The sequence below is a fragment of the Haemaphysalis longicornis genome, unplaced genomic scaffold (genome assembly GCF_048455015.1).
Source record: "Haemaphysalis longicornis isolate Haplotype H1 unplaced genomic scaffold, Haemaphysalis longicornis Haplotype H1 scaffold_1, whole genome shotgun sequence".
Classification (NCBI taxonomy): domain Eukaryota; kingdom Metazoa; phylum Arthropoda; class Arachnida; order Ixodida; family Ixodidae; genus Haemaphysalis; species Haemaphysalis longicornis.
This window is the reverse complement of record NW_027526203.1, coordinates 286,706,133-286,728,496: the sequence shown is the minus strand read 5'-3', so window position 1 is coordinate 286,728,496 and position 22,364 is coordinate 286,706,133. Positions and strand designations below refer to the sequence as shown.

Genomic DNA, 22,364 nt, shown 5'->3' with positions numbered 1-22,364 from the left:
ACTCGTGTTGTTAAGTCACAAGGTGCACAAACACACCTAAACTGCAGGTGCAATTACAATTAAGTTATAACCCTGGCCGGGCACAACCTTCTTATTGCCACTGTAAAAACATCAGCATTCTTGGAGGCAAAATAATAGTGTGGCAGGTTGTGCGCAATTCTTGGCATATTGGCTGCAAAGCGCAAATTCACACTATGAAGTGGCAGGCCAAACAAATATAAAAGCTAGGCACATCAGCCTTAGCATCAAAAAACGTGACGACTTCACACTCCTGTGTGCCATTGTTAGGAAAATTATGGTTGCATAGGACACCGCTCAGTTGGAACTTGTTCAGTCATGATGCAGTGGCATGAATCTTTCAGTGGTGCAACAGCCCAAATTAAATGTGGAGCAATTTTTGGAGCAAGAAAATCTTAGTTTTGGAGCACGAAAATCCGAGTTGGGAGCAGGCTACGGGAAAAAGATACCCTCATTTTGGAGAACCAACCCCCAAATTTGGAGCAGTTTACTACAAAAGATGTGCAAACCATTTAAAATTGGTTCACGCTTTAGTGTCAGTGGACAAGGTCCCGCAAACCTGACCAACAGTTCTGCAGAAAGATGCAAGGCGTGGGATATTTGTGTCAATCTGCAAAACAGGTTCATCTAATGCTTAAAGTATTTACCAGATCAAGCAACACACACACACACACACACACACAGAGAGAGAGAGAGAGAGAGAGAGAGAGAGAGAGAGAGAGAGAGAGAGAGAGAGAGAGAGAGATGCTTAAAGTATTTACCAGATCAAGCAACAAAAAGAGAGAGAGAGAGAGAGAGGGGGGTATAAAAACTGCCAACGATACTTTTACTTGTACTCCAAAGTGCCCTTATAAATGGCCAGCCATAACCTGATTGAATAACAAATAGCTCTTCCACTTGAGCAGCATCTGGCTACACTAGATACAAAATTTTTTTTTCAATACCACCAGTAGCAAACTATCAGCGGATTCATGATTAAAGCAGACATTGTTGGTATGACATCAATGCTTTCCCTCAGACATTTTCGAGCTCACCAAGCTATTAAAAGAGTGTGCTTAAAGCTTCCAATCGCTCGCTAGTTTCGTGCAGCGAGTCACCTACAAAGCTCCTGCCGTCAAGACGAGGCACTCGTAGGTACTGTACCAGTGCGTTCGCCGTGGGAGAATTACTCCCATCCGATCCGCTCGTGACTGCAAGCATGGATACGGCAAGCTGCTTTCGATTCTGCATGCGACACGCACTCCATGCCTCTGCGGTGCACTTGGCGGTCATGCACAAGGAGGCAACAGCAAACTCCACATTTCTGTTGTCACCCACTAACTGCGTGCAGTACGTTTACAGCAGCACCAACAGCGCTATGCCACACGTGCTTCCGAGCAGATAGCCGAAGATGCTTAAGGCCCGTTCACACTTGTGACTGGAGCAACAGCCACCCTCGGTGTTCACCCTTTCTCACAACATGAGTGACGGAGGCAATGTTTTTTTTTGTTGTTTTTCTTGTTACTGTCTGTCACTTAGATCGGGGCTTCACAGGAATTTGTTTCGACATTGCGGAGGTTGAAGTTTATATTTTTGTAATTTACGGTATGCGACCCTTGTCATAAAGGATGGCATTCTTTTTGATTATGCTGATCCGCATTTCTACCGAGAACGAGATCTTGGCAGCCACTTTCGGCCAACGTGCTATAGCCATCTCTGATGTCGATTTGAGCGTTCGTGCTTTGGCAGGATATGACGTCAGGAAATTTCGCTTCCTCCTTCCGCATCAAGAGCAACAATGGTGACAAAAATTGGTCAAGACCAATCGCTCTTGTTGTGCGGCAAAATCAATGCCAAGCAACAAGAGCGACAGAAATCGCGTCGCTCTTGTACCCACTATTACGCCTCTCCCCTTTTCCCTATGCCAAAACTGAAGCCACGCCACTTTTTTTGAGAGACCTAAGTTTTGGCATAAGTACAGTGAACTAAAAGAGGCATAGCCGGCAGAGGCACAGCCACTGGAGAGCGCACCTTTCATCCAGCGGCCGTGGCAGAAGCTATGGACTGTGCAAGAAGGGCTGTCTGTGCAACAGGATTGGATTGGACGATGTACAAACTTCAGCTTGCCAATGCGTTTTTTTTTTTCTTCGCTAGAGTTAGCGAAACTGAGAAATTTTGCACCTACACGAGCGTTTTGGTGCAATTTAAACGAATTTCATGGTTTTTGGCGCAGGTTAGCTAAAAAATATGAAATTGTATCTCAATGGCGCAATTAGAGCAGCTGTTGCACCCCTGATCTTTGCAATGGGAATTGCCAACGTGATGGTATAAATCCCACTAAAAGTCAAGCCCACTCCTAAAGTGTTTTAAGAGGTGTGAGAGGATAGCACGTGTGACCAATTCTCAGTCTGCACAAGGATATTTCATTGCACCTAGTATTTTGCTGGTCTGAGAAATTGACTACCTCTTGATATACGGTAAGAGAAAAGTTTGAGAGTGCAAACTTCTGGTTGAAAAGCAGTTGCTTGACTGAGTTCTCACACCAGTAACATGAACATTGCACAAAAGCTCCTAGCTCTCAGTGTTGTTACAAAAGAGGAGAAGGCATCAGGTATTTACCTTGAAAGCATTTTGTGAATATACTGATTATATGCTGTGAATCGCATATCATCAAACACCTTGCATTCAGGCTGAAAGGAAAATGCACACAGATTGGTCACAAATAAGAAACCAATTGTAAAACCACCAAATATCTAAAACATTATTTCAGAAGGCAATGACACGCATTTTACATACAATGAAATTAAAATTTCGCACCTTTTACAGGGGTTCTTTTGCAAATGATGTCTAGCAATCAGCACACTGTAACTCAGGGAACTGCGACAATACTGCAGCCACTTCAACCCCTACTTCTTGTGAACCGCTCACTCACTGACATTAAAATGTTGACTGAAGCTTGCATGCTATGGTTTATTTTGTTCAACAACAAGACCAGAGAATGCACTTACCTATTCATTGCGAAATTAAATAAAAGCAACATTCATCAATGTAGGCCACATCTGCGTGGCCATTTTTTGATAATGTAGAATGATGTCACCATCCATCAGACCAAACCAGAAACCCCCCTAACAAAATGTGAACTGTGATGCCCTTGTTCAAATGCTTGCATTAAATTCATTCCAACATATTTCATGCTTTTGGTAAGCAGCAGTCATCTCTGCATTGTATACCTTGAAAATACGCAACCATTCTAGGGTAGCCATGCAATAATGAAATCGAATACCTGAAAGGATGGTGGCAAGACAATTCTGCAGATGCCAAACTTCTCTGCCTCTGGTCGTATCTTGGAAATATAGCCAATTGGATCTCGCATTTCCTCCGCTGTTGGCCTGTAGGTAGGTGCAGCCACGAGGCATGCTGGGTCACTCTCACTAGGGAACTTCTTGCTGTCCAGAGGAGTCAACTTGGGGCGCCTGGGCTCATCTGATGACAGTTTGGCCCGCTTAGCAGGCCCAGCTCTATGGAGGGAAGTCACCTTGGAGAAGGAAGCCACCTTTGAGAAAGAAGTCACCCTGGGGAGGGGAGTCATCCTGGGCAGAGCAGCCGCCTTGGAGAGGGTAGCCGCCCTGTGTATGGGAGCCACTTTAGGGACAGGTGCCACCTTAGGGGTAGGAGCCCCTTTAGGGATGGGAGCCGCTTTAGGGGTGGGAGCCGCCTTGGAGGTGGCAGCTGCCCTGGGGACAGGAGTTGCATTGGGGGAGGCAGCAGCATCAATGGAGGGAGAAGCTCTGGGAAGAGCAGCTGCCTTGGGGGCCGGAGCCACCTTGGGGGAGGGAGCAGCTTTGGAAGGATGGGCTTTGGGAGCCCTTGCAGCACTTGCCCGAGAGCCAAGGGTCGGATTGAGAGAACCGTGCCTCTGCACCTGTGCCGCAACAGCACTTTGCTTTGCTGCACTAGACACAAGAGCTAGTTTCGCTTCTGCCGTACCTTTTGCTGCCACAAGCCTCGTATTGGGCATGTGTGCAGGGGCTGCAACGTGCGCCGGTTTAGAAGCCGACTTTGCACTGATCTCTAATGACGGGTCCGGTCTGCTTTCCGGTGATGAGGTCTGGCTCGCGCCACCTGCTCTTGTATCTGGCCTTGTCGCTAACACCGGAGGAGAGACAGCCCGCTGCACTGGTGACACTGCAGATTTTGATTTTGGTGATGAAGGTGGCGATTTCAGTGTTTCCAAGTCGGTCCTCTCTACAGCTACACAGTTCGTTCCTGGTTCTGCAAATGATAACCTCCTGATAGTTGTTGACAAGGTCTGAAGCTCAGCAGCACTGCTCGGCCCATCCACATCCCCAATGCCCATCGGTGTTGCAACAGATGCTTCCTCCTCGGGTGTTGCCACGCGCTGTTCGGGCGTTGAAATGGCAAGCAAAGCTATCCCTTCATCACTCGTGCTTGTTGAGGCATCTATTTTACACGGTGTGTCATCACGCTTCAAAAGATTAAGGCCTCCTTCAAATGATGCTGATCGGCCATCTCGGGTGCCTAGAAGCATGGTGCCAGTAACATTCTCATCAAAGGCCCCAGAAAACTCGCTCGTCATTAAGCTCTGGATTTCCTGTGCACTGCCAAAGCTCAAACGACATGACATCACCTGAGAAATTTCCCCAGCAAGGGCATCCAGGGCCTCCACACCTCCCGACATAGATTCTAGATCGTCGAAATCGGCTCGAGTATCAAGCGGGTCTCCAGCAGCGTCAGCAATCGTCTCTGAAAGGGATGAGGGTGATGGTTCTGAGAAGCGCTCAGATGCTAGGCTAGCCTTAAACAGCTTTGACTTATCACTTCCGTGAAGCTTATTTTTGTCTTTTGCGGAAGTAGCCTTTTTGCGAGAAAGCGGTGCAGGAAGTGGTGATGTTGAGCAAAGTGTTCTTTGCATAGAATCAGAGTGATGTTGCCTTAAACTTAGATCTTTTTCGGTTGCAGACACAACCTTCTTCTCAGACAGTCGCCCAGCCACTTTAATAAGAGGTTCGTCATCGCTGTCGGAGAACAGGCGACTATGCACAGAACTGCTTGTACAACCCTCTGTTCGTCGTCTTTTTGCAACAGCTGATTTTCGCACTTTATCAATAGATCCAAGGGAAATCTTGCGGGGTTGACGCTTCGTCTGCAGGACTGTAGCATCACACCTCCGCCGTAAGGTTCGCACGTCCTTTCCCCCTTCAGATGAAACCCTCCGGGACACTCGCTTTGCTGCACTGTTGTTTCGCACTGGCAATTCAGTTTTCTTAATCTTCTGCTGCGCTGCGGCTGAGCTGGTTTTCGGTAACACTGGAAGTGGCTCGACACGTCTCACCAAAGGCACCTTAGATTGAGCAGGCTTAACCACTGCCAGCTCTTCCGCTTTCTTCTTGGCAGTTGCACTAAAGCGGCCGGACCCGCGCTTGGTTGGCAAAGCCAGAACCAGGGGGTACTCCTTGACAGGGCCCAGGCTGCGTGTCTTGCGCCTGAACGCTGCGCACCTGGCGGCTTTGCGAGCGGCCGATCGAGGCCTCATTCTGGTTGTGGCTCGGCTCAGCAATTTTCGAGCGAGCACCGATGATGCTGGCTTCGTCTTTGCTCTCACTGGGATAGTAACCCTAGCCCTAGCCCTCTGCTTGTGAGCCGCATTAAAGGACTTGCCGCCGGTAGTCCGAGGCTTTGGCCGGACAGTGACTACGGGAGACATGGGTGGCGACAAGGGAGATGAGTCCTTCTCACTCTCCGACTCGTAGTCGACAATTGGGGGAACCATTTTGGCCTTGCGCAAATGTGGTGTGATCCCCACCGAGCGCTGCCGTGTCACCACTCCCGACCCTGCGGATGCTGCGACAGGCAACCGCAGGCTGGCAGCAATGCGGGGGTGGAGGCGTGTCAGCTGCACACTCAGCTGCTTTTTGAGCACCAGCCGCTTCTTGGCTGCCATGTCTTCTTCTTTGGTAACAGCAGGGTGCCGACTCACGGTGGTGTTGCACAGCTGCTCTTTGGGCTTCACAGGCACTGCTTTCACTGCTCGCCTCACAGGTGGCTGGACAGCCTCCTGTGTAGCCCGCGACCTCAGAGTGTGCCCTCCAGCTACAGTGCGAGCCGAGTGCTTCCTGGGTGCTGCACACTGCTGCGCGATCCTCCGCTGCTTGTACTTTTCTTGCAGTGCTGTCAGGTTGACCCTTGCTCTGTCATGGTTCCTCGAAGTGCTCGCAAGTCGGCTGTAGGCTTCTTTCAATTTTTCAGGTACACTCCTCCGCTTGTCCATTTTCTGCTATTGGGTTAGGGGAAAAACGGACAGAAACAGTTGATTGCTTTTCGGATAAGCCAAGCACGAGCATTGGAGGGGCACTAAAAGCGAGTTAGCCTATATTGGTAGATTAGAGTGGTATAGCTGCTGCTTATTAAACAGGGAATGCCAAAAGAGTGAAAACAGGTAGCGTTGCACCGTAGCGTTGCATTTTGTGACATCATGAAATGCAAAGGGCATTCAGCATAGGATTGCAAAGGAGCATTTAGCACAGGATTGGTGGAACTTGCCACAGATTTTTCTGAAAGGAACGCTGAGGCAGGGAGCTGTAAATGTAAAATGTATGCGGAACTTTGGCTGATTGCGTGCATTCCAAAACACCCGACACACCAAAAAAACACCTGACACACACACACACAAGCGGGCCTGTGTCTTGCTCCTTACTCGTGAAAGAGTTGGAACGCCACTGGATGTAACACCTTGAGCTAGGCTAAGCCCTACAGAACGCTACCAGAATTTTACAGTAGCGTCATGGAAAATGGGCAGTGTTGTCATTTTTGATGACCGATATATTGGTAGACACTACTTTTACAGTTACTGTGAGCATTTAGTGGAGTCGGGTTTGTAAAAACTGCCTGAACAAAACCTTTCACAGAACATGAAAAGCCTAAATAAAGCTGTGTACAGTTGAGTAAAGTGTTAGAAGTAAAGTAAAGTGTTAAGAGTTACTGGAAACATTACAGATTCATGTATCAATGCAGAAATCTACAAGTACCTCGATGACTTTCCCCAAATGGTCCTTCGCTTTGTCTTATGACAGGCCGCAATATCTGCACAACGTGCACTTTTCTCTAAGCAGTATAACTAAATAAGTAACTGCTGTTTTCTTCACAGGTGGCAGTATCCATGTGCTGACCTATGCCGACTGAACGTCTACTAGACCAATGAAATCACAAATCTGAAGACTACCAAGAATGAGATCATGGTAGTCAATGCCATCTCTACTTTTGGAAGAAATGTTTGCTTCCCCACCTCCCCCATTTTTTTTTTTGCTTGCAAGCTGGGCAAATGACAAAACTGTTCTTTTTCCTCCGTAATACATACATTTTTCAATCACAAAGCAGCTGCTTCAGCATGGAAAATGGCAATAAAAGAGCCTTAGCACACCTGCTGTTTACAATGTCATGGTGAGACACACCAAACCACGTGCAAAACGGACGTAGTTGTCACCATTTAGGCCAATGCTAATTGTCTCCTGCCAACCAGTGGTATAAAAATTTTGATAGCCCAACAATAATTTTGATCACACCTGTGGTGGTGGAAGTGTGCTGCGGGGGCGAGAAAACAGTCTTTTTTGTCCCCCCTCTGCTACGGGAGAACAATAGCTGGCCACATAAATGCCCATGCAAAAAAAAAAAAAAAGGGGGGGGGGGGGGGAGGGGGGGGAAAGAACGACAAGGCTCGCTTCTTGCTCACCCTCGCTGCAGTGGCCGACCGACTGGCTCTCTGCTCGCTGCCGTGCTTCTCCTCACCGGCCTCTGGCCTAGGGAGCCGTCGGTCCTGTTTGGGGCCCCGTGCAGTCGCACGCTGGGCCACGCGCGACTCCTGGGGAGCCCCTTGCATAGCTGAGGCCTTTGACTCGGCACCATTCGATGTCACCGGAGCATCCAGATCAGGGCTGCTACTCCGATCCGAGGAGGAACATGAGCCAGGAAACGCCGTGCCGCTCATAAAATCCAGTGCGGGGGGCAGGGCAGCCGTACCTGGAACAAGATGCACGCACCGCCAACCAATCGCCCAACGCCCCCGGTGCCAAGTCCTCCCCAGTCCACCAGTATGGATGCACAGGAATGCCCACCCGCAGCAAGAATACCACTGTGCGTGCTTTGCATTCCACACCGCACAAGCTGGCGATACGCAGGCTGGGAGAGAGGGCTCTCTAAGTGCCACCTGCTGCACGACTCTGAGGCTGCCAAAGTAACATGCAGCAGCCCGCACATTAGTTTGTTAGCATCAGCGGCTCGAACGCTTCTGAACACTGGGCACATTCTCCTGACTTCACACTAAATGATGACAACCCTGTACACTTAATGCCATTGGAAGTCGAATACATAGTACCATAATATGGTGGCATTTATTCCTCATTTCAGACTTGTGGACAATTTCATTCAGATGAATCCAAGCTAGCACTTTGGTGCCATCAAAAGTAATGCCGTCTCTGTCGTGCCACCAGCCTGGCAACACAGGCTGAGCACGCTTTTCTACCGCAGGCTATATGCTGATAACAACCTTTAATTCGGCGAATATCACTTGCGCACAAGGATGCTGTGGTGTCATCTGTTGTGGGTCCCATGAACCATATGCCACCTGAATACCATTTGGTGCAAAGACACAACACTACAGTGTTCTCAAATGAGAGAAAACCCCGGTGATAATATTATTACCTACTTCTAGACACAGAGTTGCAGATAGAATACTGGCTGTGGTGGTCATTTTTCTGGCAAAAGTGTAAAATAAAAATGACTATGTACCACATGATGCTGTGTGCACACTAGAGAACTGCAGATGGCCTAATTAATGCCAGAGACCTTTACTATCATGTGCGCTACAACCTAGGTGCAACCTCAGTGCGTTAATTCCCAGATGAGGTTTTAGCTTGCTTTGTTTCGGCAAACCCCACCAATGCTGTAGGATGTTTCCCCTGTGGCAACAGATGGCCTAGCATCGTTTTTAATATCATGGCCCAACAACCTTGTTGAGTTCATCTTTTCTGTTGATTCTGTGCTAGAATCGTGGCATGCTAAAGGAATTGCTACGAACAAATAATCTTTAGACAAAACTAAACATTAGAAAGGAGTTTGGTTTCCTTTAGAAAGGAGTAGACTGCCAGAATCTGCATGCCGCCTTCGAATAAAACTCAGTCGGCACTAAAACACAGAGAAAACTGGAAGCAATGCTGACAAAGCAATCGATAAAAAAAAAAGTTAAATCAAATGCCAGTTCCAATAACCACCTGGTTCCACATACAGTCTGACCACTTATAGCAATAAGTGCCGCAAAAAAGTCATTGTTATAATTACAAATTGGTACAGCAGGGTTGGGCAGAAAAAGTTGCTTTTGTAAGCATTTAGTGTTTTTCACCCAATATTTACAAAATGGAAATGTAACTGCACGGTTGACCGCCCAGACTTAGCCATGCGCGTGGCAACCAACTCCACAGGGCCCCTAAGAAAGACCACTGTCTTTCACATGGAAGGAAGTCTCCACATCAAGTCCTCGACTTTAGATGCTTTGTGGTGTTGTTTGCAGCCTTTTTTTAACATTGGTAATCAACGATAGCCTAGAGGATCGCCATTACCCCACGGTAGCTTTATTTTAATCTAGATAGGTTGCGGCGATGCCCCCTGCCCCTCTTATTTCCTGCGCCAGCTGACAGCAGAAGGTAAGAGGGGCAGTCAGGAGGTCCCTTACTTCATAGATTGCATGGCAACATAAAAGGCAAACAGTTTTGCTGAGTGTTGGAAAGATAGAAGATGCTGCAACTTATTTCATGCTTACAGTCATGCCTGATCCCACACAATGCACCCATTACCTCTCACAGATCTCCGAGTACTGTATTTTACACAGGCTTATACCGTCAGGCTTAATTGTTATAACCAATAATAAGGAAAATGACCATTGTAATAAGCGGTTTATTTTAGCATATAACATATAGCACAGTTGATGGTAACGCGACTGTTCATTGTTATATCCAATATATTGCTATAACTAGTATTGTTTTAAGTGGGTTGGAAAACGACCATTGTAATAAGCGGTTTATTTTAGCATATAACATATAACACAGTTGATGGTAATGCGACTCTTCATTGTTATATATTGCTATAATTAGTATTGTTTTAAGTGGGTTGGACTGTTCCTTGTTCCTGACAATTAAAAACATTTATACACATGAATTAGCATCAGGTAATGAGCTTCCGATACCTCCCTGGCAAGTGCTAAGCGTTTTTAGCATTTCGTTGCAAGTGGCTAGTTGAGGTCAAAATATGCATTATTTGAACAAACCTAGCTTCCCTCAAAGTTGACGACAACAATATTTTCCCGCCCCACCGGGAATGCAATTGCCATCCTCAACACAGCATGAAAAAAAGAAAAGAGAAAGGAAACGTACCCTAGCGCATATAATCCCAACAATGACACACCTTTCTCAGTGTGTTTCTGTGTTTCAAGTCCCCCGAATTCGCTTATTAGTGGGGATGAATGACATGACTTGTGGCTGCAGCGGTGCACAACTATCCGAGGAAACGGTCCCGTAACCTCCAGTGCCACTCACCCCGAAGGCAGAGGAATGTGAGGAAGTCTTCCGTCTTTGGTCGCCGCCTGCAGGGCAGCAGCGTTGAGGGCTGGCCCACTGGCTCTCTCGGGTCCCGGCACGGGGGCACGAGCTTGACCGGTGTTGGCATAGGGCTGCTTGGGTTGGAGCCTTGGGCAAATTTGCGCTGGGCATGCACCTTTATCCTGCATGCAAGCAGCGGCCACATTTTGCAGAAGTCAAGCGCGCTGCAGCCATACTCCTGTCGTGTAAAAATGCAACCATTTCGTCGGTGTTCTACAGCTGAAACCGACAGCTCGGCACTTGAAAATTGTGTCACACATGTGCCAAGTAAACATCAAATTTCTAATTACCCTAGAACGAGCTACTACAGAACCCCACGGGCTAAGCAAATCCTTGGACCTCTTGGCTGCACAAGGACTCCTGTTCACTCCAGGCTGTTTTTAACAAGGGCCCAGGCATTGAGATGCTTGTGCGCTTCAGCTCTTGAAAATACTGTCGACGCATGCTCCCCAAGCATGTTGCAAAATAAAGGCCCTCGTTTTAAGACAGAGACTCGCAAAATGCAGTATTATGCCATCATTTATGTAAAGAAACTTAAAGCTTGCCCATTTCTTGGCTCACTCTTTTTTATTCCAACAATACAGGAAACTGCAAGCGCTGCTAAAATGATAAACAAGAGGTTTTGCAGTGGCCGTTAATATTTAACAAAAAGGGGCGGTCCCTTTAAAAAAAAAGCCACCATAGCTATTTTTACAGCATCATAACTGTTCTCTGAGAACGGGGGAGTTGGCTATATCAGGGGGCAGACAGGAATATGATAGCTTGAAAGTGGCCCCCAACCTCTTAGCATCGCTGTCTGCTGGCTTGCTTGCCACCACAGCATTGGTGGCAGCCTTGGGCGTCTGCTCCCGGCTGTCCTCCGAGGTGTTCTCGTCCAGTAATCGAGCCTTTTTGGTTTCGTTGAGTGAAGCATACAGTGCCTTCTTGAGTTGCTTCTCTTCCATCCAGTGAAGGCCATTGCTGCAACCCTGAGGGCATAGAAACGTACCAAGCTCGACTTCACCCCCCATCATGCAGGTGAATAACCCCCATCATCAATATAAGCTTTCAACACTGAAGTCACCATAATTTATTAGTGAAACAGCTTCAGTGTGAAACACAGATGACGCTCTCAAGGGTGCTGTTCAATGCCCTAATTGCCACTGGTAGGATTAATTGTATTGGTAGCAGTGTGCAACCAGAAATATCTTTAAGGCACCAGTATATATATATATATATAGAGAGAGAGAGAGAGAGAGAGAGATCTGGCACTTCAACAAAATTTTAGCCATTTTTCTACTTTAATAAACCGACACCCCTCTTATTTTTGTTTACACGATAGAATATCAATTCCGTCTGTACATAGCATAGATTTTAAAAAGGACGACAGGTAGGGGGCCAGAGGGAGGCAGCACTCAGAAAATTTCGAAGGGGGGGAGGGGGGGGGGGGGTCCTGACACCGAAACACCCCCCTGGCTACGCCCATGACTGGTAGCCTACAGTTATCTGCCGCTAAAAGGTTGATTGTTCCACGAGATTGGCAGTTCCCAAAACTGCTTCCTTTCAGTGATGAAATGCTACCTCTACCCAGAGTTACTCCACACATACAAGTTACAGAACTCCATTTCTGAATGAGGCACCTGCATGCAGCCTCCTTTCGGAAATTGAGAACTGCTGCAACTACTGGAGGTCAAAAGTTCAACTTTTTTCAACACTAATTTTTTAAAATGGTGACAGACATACCTGATTTCGTACTTAGTTTGCCTGGTTTGCTTTGATACTTAGTGTAAGCATTAATAGTTTCGTTACAAGGCAAAGCGCTTGCTTTGCGCAGTGTGCCAGCAAAGTCAGCAGTGCTCCCCAAATTTTTACAAAGAGCCTGAGTGTAAGTTTCTATAATGAATGCTGCCTTGCATTCAATGTAAACATCTGAAGCAAATTTCCATCTGCTCTCACAAAGCAGCGGCTCTTGCTGTGAAGCAATGCACACAGCGGACGAAAAAAGGGGAGGGGGGACTCGCTTTGCAAACCTTTTCAGATGTCATGAAACACTTCTTTTAGAAAGCGCCACAGAGCACCTCAGGAGGTAAAAGGTTGAGTTTTTTGTTCAAATGCACATTATTCATGTGTTCTGCAATGTAATCCACTGACATCTCGCTACCTGTTGCACACTATGCTCTGGCACCAGGCTGCATACATTCTACAACCTGCTTCCTCAGAACTTTCGAGGAAGCCCTAACAGTACTCCATTTTCTAGTCCGGTTGTAATCTGATACCATCGCATGCCCCGCATCCTGCCCGAGTCCAAAGGACACAAAGCAATCACGTTGCATTTGCTGTGCAGCCTGCAGAGAAGAAGCCCTGCTCCTGCTAACACAAAAGCGCTGAACACCATTCCTGCTTCTATGATTGCGGCTGTTTTGACACTGGCCGCCTCCAGTTTTTGCCCACTGGGATGTCCTGTGCCCAACCCGACAGTGATTTGTTTGCCACCGTCACCTCACAATGGAAAGAAAGCCCGGTGCAATTGGAATCCCAGACTTCTAATGATGTTTACAAAACTTCTGCTCCTATACAGCTACCAGCTTGTTTGTGTCAGCTCGCCACTGACAGTGAATCCCTTGTTTCCGATTCCTTTGCTCCTTTGACAGCTATTGCTGGCCGTTTCCACCTGTTACCCAAGTACAGGTACCCAAACTTGGCCAGCACACCTCCCGGTGTCTCAGTGCCCGCCAACATATTCACAAGCAGCCACGGCTCCTTGCGATGTGGCGACTTTGTTGCCATCGCCGTAAGTCAGCTAGCTAAGTTACCACAGCAGCCTTAACAACATGCTCATCACTCATCAGGGCTAGTGCTTTGCTCGCATGGTTCACACATGCATGCCCATCGCCATCACCACCAGACAGGGCTCTGTGAATGGCATCTCTCTTTGGTCACACCAGTTGCTGTAGAATAAATGCGCTTTCGTTGAATTGCACCCCGCAAGTGCTGTTCAGTTTCTGAATAGCATGCCACTGTCTCCCTGCGGTAGCAGGACTGTCATCCTTTCCAAGAGGGACAGTGCATGTTACCACATACAGGAGGGGGCTTTGTGCGTGCGTGCGAGTGTGTGTGTGTGCTGGTATTTATGAAGACACCTGCCATCACACTTAATATTCATGCTCTAATGAATCTTTCTCCATGAGCAATCTGCTCATGTGCTACTCTCATTGCCAGCACACCATTCTGGACAGGTAATGTGAACAAACTGGAACAAGCTTGCTACTTGGACAACGCTGCTATCGATTTCCTAGTGACGGTATTTTTCCCCCATGCTCTTCGAACAGCTCACAGTGCACTCACACACACACACACACACACACACACACAGAAAAAGAAGAGAAATCATACAAATGAAAGGAACAAAATATTTGAGGTTGTGCATGATGCAACCAACAAGCCTGTGAGTTAGGAAGTAACAAAGAAAAAAAAAAAGAGGTGCTTCTTTTGCAGCCGATTAGCTTCCGTAATGCACACCAGCTTCCGTGGCCTTCATGCAAGAGGAAGTGGTGACAGGCAGGGAATATGGGGAGGGATTCAGCGATGAGGATGTATCATGCATGGGTTTCTTACTAGGTCGATCAGTACTGGAAAGTGGTCAGTCGCTATTAATTCTTTGAAACTTTCTTCCTTGAACAATTATCTATCAATGTTCAATTAGTTAAATTAGCCTTACCTAAAATAAACAAACCTTCACAATTTTTTTTATATACCTAAGGAAATGTTCCACCCATACAGCTTCTCTTAGCATAAAAGACCACCCTTCTAACTTTACGGATGTCCATCAAAATAAAATTAGCGTCTACTAGTGTTCACGTTTAGTGACGGGTTCCATTTGCAGTCTATTGACAAGATGAAAATGAGCAAAAAATAACTGGGTGCCAAAACCTTGCTGCCCTTAAAAGAGAATCTCAAAAAGGCCGTAACCCTTAACTCTGGCACCTCCCGTCAACAGGCCCTGTGGAGCTCGACCCTGGAGACCCAACCCAGACCACCCTCGTCTCCAGGGCCCAACAGGTCAGGGAGGCCCACCACCCCCTCTCTCTCCCTGACCCAGCCGTGAACAAAGCCTCTCTCTCTCTCCCTCTTCTAGCTGCTGATTGCATTGGGGTGCAAACACACCAGACAAGAAATGTCTTGCACATGTACAAATATATGGTACATGGTTTGGAATGTATGACAGGAATAAGGTGCATACTTGCCCCTCACATAACCAAATGGCTGTTCCCAGACTATAGTTCCTAATTTTGTGTGCACATTTCATTTGTCATTCATTCACATCAATAATTTTACAGGCTTTGTGCCCATCACCCTACTCTTCAGTCTAGTTCAGAGCTGTTCAGGACCAAGCACCCAAAAAGAGAAAGTAATTTTTTTTTTCTTTTTACTGTCTGCTTCGATCATATTAGCTTTTGTCTAACTTTTTCGAGTATACACCAACAGTTTTTTAAATGAAAATCCATAAGTCACAATTTGCACGACTGTCTAACTCCAGACATCAACTACTACTGGAAAAAAATGACCTCATTTTTAGAATTCAGGCACAATATTAATGCTTTGAAAACAAGGATGCACTCTTTCATCCTTTTAAAGGTCTTCCCTTTGCACTCACATGGATTTGAACTATACAGAAATGCTAGGAATATGTTGCTACGTTAGATAATCATCATCATCATCATTTATTTTCCCCCTATCCAGAAGGGGCAAAGAAAAAAACAACCCAGAAGGGGCTTTTGGGTTATTACATAACAGCTGACGATTATATGATGGAAATGCAAGTATGCCATAATTATGTGCCAACTCACACTTGTACAACAAACCAAAAATATTGTCACCTTCAGGCAATGTACCAGCCAAAGAGTGGCCCTTTCACAGCCTGCCTTCCAGACTGCACTAGCCGACAAGTCAACATGGATGATGGTCTTTCATCTCTTCTTCAATGTATGGAGCCACTCAAATGTGTTTCGGGTCAGATGTTGAAGAACGGAGACAATAGCACACCATCAACGAAGACACCAGCAGATGTGGACAGGAACAAGCCCTCTCGACTTCCCCATTTTTTTCTTACCCTAGGGCCTGTTTAATGTCTTATGTTGCAGTGCAATATTTTTAGTTGTAGTTCTTGGTCAAATAAAGACAACTAGTTACAAGTATTTTTAGTTGCATGTAGCGATAGATTGCCTTCAGACAGCTGTTAAATGAAACCTGCAGTAGTTTTGTGCATTGTCTTTTTTTACACGTGTTTTCGCACAGAGGATGATGCAATATGTGTTGTGCAAAATTTGGCTACCATACGAGAATATGTTATATTTTACTTTGTCCAACAAACCTCCATTTATGCTTCCACACAAAAACAAGGATACAGCCTGCATGCTGCCCTGCTGGAATCGCTGCCGCACTTGTGAAAGCTCCAGGGAAGAGTTGCAATACGGTAACGAGTCCCTTCTCCCCGCTCCAAACAGACCAGTGGGCTCTGGCTGAAGGTACAGAAGTGCCCAGAACAGGCCTTTTCCCACACTGATGGCCTTCGGACATAAGCCAGGCACAGCAACCAATGCGCGCTCTTGTGGGAACATTTTTTTTTTCCATTAGGGCTGCATTTCCCACATGCCAGCTGCTGAGAATTCAAGGTGCCAAAGAGTGTGCCTCGTGCTCTCCATCTGTGTGCAGCCATGTGCGACGACCTGCGACCACATCGTGCTTGGCTACACTGTCGCACAAACTGCAACTCTGTGCACGGGGCCCTTGTGTAAGCTAGCCACATGCACTTCCATAGCACCCGGTACATTTTTCAACAGAAGATGGTCGAATCCTGCTGATCCATTCCTGGTTGTTACGTTGTACCAGATGTCACGGTGTGAAAGCTTGGTTCCACTATAACTTTTTTCCAATATATGGTTGAACAACATGCCCCCCCTCCCCAGATCATGTCTTTATTTCGCAGTCCCCTGATAAATGTATCCACAAAGTTTGACTGTAGTCGAAACAAAACGATAAACGAAAAAAAAAAATTTTTTGGTTGACAATTAAAGAGAGCCCGCTATTATTCTATTAGTACAAATTTATCAATGTCTACTTTCTAGTAACGCAGAATATGACTGGCACATGGGCAATTACAGGGCATCTGACGAAATTCTTTTTGACTGGCTTCTGCTGCTTGCTACCATCATGCTCAAGCAGAGACCAATGCATTTTGTTTCGAAGTGTGCTCCCCAACGTGAACATCTGGCACTAGCCCCATTAAAAAAGGTCAGATGCAAAAGAAGAAGGCTATTTTGTATTCCATTTCAAAGACCCCCCTTCCCCCTCCACACATACACAACAATTTAACTGGAGTATTCTTCAGTCAATTTCGTTCCAAATCCGCAGACAGCACACGTGCAGGAGACGTTAATAAGATAATTTTCATCAGTCATTGGCTCCTCTGTAGATGCATCACATGCCTTGACTAAGCACCCTAAAAAATTAATGCACTTTTGACATTATTATCGTATGAGAAAGGCCTCACATCACTATCTCTAGCCCTGACACTTCGAAGCAGGCAAGCATTTTGTAGCGTGCCTTCATTCGCTATACAAACTGCGCAAGATAGTGGCGCCACTCTTCCAGACCCAAGTGCGTGGCCAGAGAGTTGGCAGAGGCGAAGGCGGCAAGGACAATGAAAAAGCAGCGTTATGCGATGCCACATTTCCATTGTTGTGTCGTCAACTGTGCAAACAAAAGCGTGAATTGTGCACAAGAAAGATGCAGCCATGACTTCCCTTCCTGTCAGCTTTTCAAGACTTGTGAGCTTGCTGAACTGCGCATACACGTAGTGAATTAAACGGTTGTTTATATTCCTACCATAAGCATTCCAATCTGTGTAGCACAGGTATAAATAAGCATTTTATAATATAGTAAGAGAGGAACGATATGGTAGCTATTGAAGTGGCCGAGAAACTGCAATGTGCCCTTTGCCAATGGTAAATACTCTACGCATCCCATATTTATGACACAAGGGCTAACCATTTTTTTACAGTTTTGAGCAAGACTAAGACAGGACCTCGGGCAAACAAATACGAGTCTCTTTTTTCGTATTTGCTGTTCAATGGTAGTTTATTTTTCGGCGTTTGAAATATTGTTCAGCCATTCCAAGGAAAAAAAAAAAAAAAAAGGGAGGCTCACATTTCAAGGCTATTGCGGGCTTTCAACAAAGCCAACTTTAAATGCTGTGCAAGTTGATAGCCTGGAACTGCATAAATTTTCATCAATCCATGTTTTCTATCATTTGCTGCAGCCACCGAAGTTGTCAGAAAGGAACTACCTGTCAATGCCAGTGACAGAGGCAGCCTGTGGCACTATTTCCAATGATTCAGGAGGAAATTAGAAGGTGTCTAATTATCACACTCGTTCGGTCCCAAAGTTTCTTGACTGCACTTTTTGTCGATCATGTGCAATGCACCAAACAAAACAAAACAATTTGCACTTAAAGGAGCCATGAAGAGAAAACACAAGTTTGGTTCATTCAAAAGATTGTCTCGTTAGAATCATACTGACACCACTTTTAACGTAAACTTCGCTCAAATAAGCTACATAATCAGGAAAAACGGGAAAGGTCATGCGACCCACCAGCTCATTTCCCGCAACAGAACCTATGATGTCATATGAGCTAAGCTCTGCGATTGGCGGAGGCTGGCAGAAGCAGACGCAAATTAGGTAGAGCTTACAAACTAGACGAACGAGCGATTTGCGCTTAAATTTAGGGCACATTCTTTACAAAGCAATAAGAATGATGGGACAAACAGTGGAAGTTACGAAAGCACATGTAAACATAGAAGTACTGATGCGTTCTGCTGTTCGTACTGCGCACAGCATGCTTGGTTTAGCTGCACAGCACTACGGGGCTTGGGGTTGTCTCAGACAACACTGGCCGATTGACGCAAGCAACGGTGTCTTACGTGACCCCATTTGTCGAGCGAGCACTGTTTCAGGGAACGAATATTTTCTCCCAGAACAAAAACAAGCCAGGTTTAAATGCGGGCAAAAACAAACCAAACACTTGCCACGGTATGGTGGCGCTATCTAGGTTACGGAACGTAAAGAAACGCGGGAACAAACCAACACCGCTGTACAGGGTGGAGACAACCTTTGAACGGTCCCGTGCCGCCGCAATTGGGCCAACGGGCTCAACGCGTTATTCTTTTCGTTTCCCATGAGACCTAGCAACGCGAAACAGACAATATGATTCAAACTTCTTCAGTAAACCGCGTTGCGGCGATAATTTTAGCGCGGTTTTGACACAATGACTTGCTTCGGCGGCGAGCGAGCAACCGAAAATGGCGGCGCCAGCGTATACGTGTCTCTACCCTGTACGGCGGATGCGTGAATGAAGGTACTCTAGGCTGCAGAGCGGTCGGTTCCTGTTATGTCACTTGGGACCACGAAAACACACGATTGAGCGGGAAAATCAAAATTTCAACCTAAATTGTTTAATTTCTCAGTGAATAAAGCACCGTTTGTATCCGGACAAGCGCTGGGGGGCACTATAAAACACGAAATCTTTCAAATAAAACCAACTTGCATTTTCTCTTCATGGCTCCTTTAAGTCTGCACATAAAAAAAGGTCTTCCCCACAGACAATCTTCTTCAGCTAAACGCTCAGTTTGCAAAGCTCATTTCCATAAAACAAATGCACGCACTTCCGTCTGCTAGTTTTCAATATCAGGCAGGCCACTTGTGTTGATAATGGCACCCTGATATATCAATACTTTACAGCAGTAGCAGTTACCAGTAAAAATAAATGGTAGCAGACCAGATTGTAATTGCGCTTACAACGCCCACTACATTTCACATTTGCTCAACCATAAGCACAGCTGTACGAAATGTCTTTGCACACCTTTCCGACATCAAAAAACATTGGTGCTCTTGCACCCTTTCGCACCTTCGTTACATTTGTGTCCCTACTAAAAAATGCTGCCCAGTCTGTCTGGCAAAAAATCATCCCATTTAATTACAGCGAACACCCCTGCAGCGACCTAGGTATTTACAGCCATACCGAGCAGTGGCTGCGGTGTGCAACGCCCTGAATGCCAGCATGGTCATTCGTGGTTCTGCTATGACACGGCGGTGTGTCGTCCTTATGTGCCACGCAATCTCTATTTTGTGTACTGAATGACAAAAACGAAAGAAAGAACAGTCAAATGTACACTTAAGTTACCTATACATGGACCAGAAATACAACAATGCACTTGCTTCTTAAAGGCATGTGAACCTTCTTCTTTAACAGAAAAACACTGTTTAATTGTAATATGTTTCTCCTGGCATGTTCTGCTCACAACTCCGCATTCAAGACCATAACCAAACAGAAAAAAATCTACGTAGTCGACTGCACCTAACCAGGCTAGTCACGTTTTGGATTTTCTTTTGTCACTGTTGCATTAAGAAAAAATAAAAGGGGTTACAATAAGTGAGCGTAGTGAATTCAGGTTTATTCAGGAAAGTAAGTTTCGTGCTCATTGGACGGCTCAGTGGGCTCAACCAGCAGCCCTGTAGCCAGAATTGTGACCCACCAGGGAATCACAAGCAGGCATGGGTTCAATGGAATGCCCATCTTGTATAGTGATTTTGCTGCAGTCCACAATTGCACAAAATTTTCACAGTAACTTGTATTTCTGGCATTGTGCTTTCAGACTGGCTAGCTCATCCTTGAGCTGCAAACCTGTGCTGTGCGATGAGCACGCCTCTAGCTAACCCACTCATCAGTGGGACCGATCAGAAAGAAGCAAGAAGAATCAGCCAAGTGATGGTAGCAGATGCACGCATCTACTGCCATGGGGTGATACAAGCACGATTGAAAAATCCCCTCCGTGCACACAACCACACAGTTCATGCGCAGCACCAGGTTGTTGCAAGCACTTGGAAAAACAATCCGAAGTGTAGCAAACAGTCGTCACTATACTACCCAGTCAGCTTTGTCAAAGGCAACAAAGGGGATGCTCACCTGACATCAGATTACCAGCAACAAAGTAATGTTCTTGTGCTAAGTGCACTTTAACAGAAGCACCTCCCAAAGAGCTAATTGCTTCTTGTAAGACCGCCGTTCAACACGCGAACCTCAGCAGGTGGAGGCAGCTGCTTTGTCGAAATACATCACTAGCAGTGCCTGAGGTAGCAATAATAACTGCTTCATGGTTACATCCCAAACTACCACGGAAGAGTTTTGGCTGTGCTGCAAAGATAGGGGAATAAGAGAGAAAGGACCCCAACGAAAGTGGGGAGGAACAGTAATCTTGAGCTCTACAAGAGAGAACACCTATGCACGTGGAAGCAAGTCTCATCAGAGCCCACTGGTAGCAGTTGAAAACAGGGCAATGGAGTGTTGATGTTACATACGTTTTTAGTGTTAGATAGCAGTGATTGCAACAAAATTCCACCTTCTTTGTTATAATGGAACCAATGCAGGCTGAAGAGTGCCAACAGAGACGCTACCCATGGACTGCACTACGTGCATGCACACACAACCAGTCGTCAAGTGCGCGGGTGCACCTTTTATTCGGTGCTTTAAAACATGCCATCCAAGCCACAACCATGAGGTTGCATAAATAGCAAAGTGACAAGCTCTACTTACTGCTCCTTACCGGACACGCAGAATGTTAAGCCACTTACAATTAGTCCCCGAGACATTCTCAAAGGTAACCGCGTGATATACTCCGGCTGCTACAGTGGAAGCAAGGCAACGCTGAAAAGCCAGTTTATGTGTGCATATATACACTATCGCAGACAGTACATAAAAACACCGCTTAGACATTCAGTATTCCGCCGTCTCGTGGTCATTAAAACGTAGTGAAAAAACCAAATGCAGGCCTCGCATCTCCTAAGCGAAGCGCTTACCCATGCAGACGGAAAAAAAGGTCGTGCAATGTTTATTTTTTTTTTTCTGGCTTAGGAATGCAGGACGGCTCTTGGAAAAGCGTTCTACATTCCCAGACCTGGGAAATGAAGAAAAAATATTTACCAGTCCTTTCGTAGACGCATTGCGCTTAGGTCGCTGCGACATAGCCGAATAATCGGACAGCTGCCGTTCCTTGAACGCAGACTTCATCGTTCACCTTTCGCATTCACTTCATTGTTTGAACTCCTCTCGTTTGTTGATTCTCCCAGGCGTCCTCTTGTCACGTGAGCATACTTCCCTTGGCCACGCGCATTGCAAGACTCGTCCATCACGCCAGAATAACGGCGAAAATAGGTGAACTTCTCGAAAACTGCTGACGATGGCGTTTTAGAAACGTGGTGTAACCAGCGCTTCAGGCAAAAACCGCGCGCACGCACCGCTCGCGGCAGGCGAGCTTGTCCACTTCATAGCTGCTCCGGTGCTCATTGCTGACATTCCTGGGACTATTAGTTTCGTTGGCAAATTGTTACAACCTGGAGATCGCGCAAGGCTTCAAGCTTACACATGACGGAGGGAAACGGAACGACCAACCAAAACAAAACAGTCAACATTTTGCCTCGCTCCACACGCGCGACATGATGCCGCGTTTGTTGGCAGATGAGACGCGCAGAGCGCGCAGAGTTCACTCGCATCCTGCTGTTTCGGCTATTAAACAGTTTTTACTTTTTGTATTTTATCAACGCAATTATTCTACCTAAATAGCGTTAATAACAAAATTTCCCAAATATTTGACATTTTATATATCTCCACTG

At 46.3% G+C, this 22,364-nt stretch overlaps 1 protein-coding gene across 1 annotated transcript in view; it reads right to left on the bottom strand.

The window, feature by feature from the left end:
• Jarid2 (Jumonji, AT rich interactive domain 2) overlaps positions 1–22,275 on the bottom strand; it is a 128,374-nt gene extending 106,099 nt beyond the window's left edge. The window contains exons 1-6 of the mRNA XM_077679379.1: positions 21,676–22,275; positions 11,442–11,629; positions 10,599–10,783; positions 7,745–8,031; positions 3,281–6,292; positions 2,617–2,687 (exon numbers count right to left, since the gene is read on the bottom strand). Coding sequence (XP_077535505.1) covers positions 2,617–2,687; positions 3,281–6,292; positions 7,745–8,031; positions 10,599–10,783; positions 11,442–11,629; positions 21,676–21,762 — 3,830 coding nt within the window. The 5' untranslated portion in view covers positions 21,763–22,275. The remainder of the gene's footprint in view (positions 1–2,616; positions 2,688–3,280; positions 6,293–7,744; positions 8,032–10,598; positions 10,784–11,441; positions 11,630–21,675) is intronic.
• Positions 22,276–22,364: the final 89 nt, after the last annotated feature.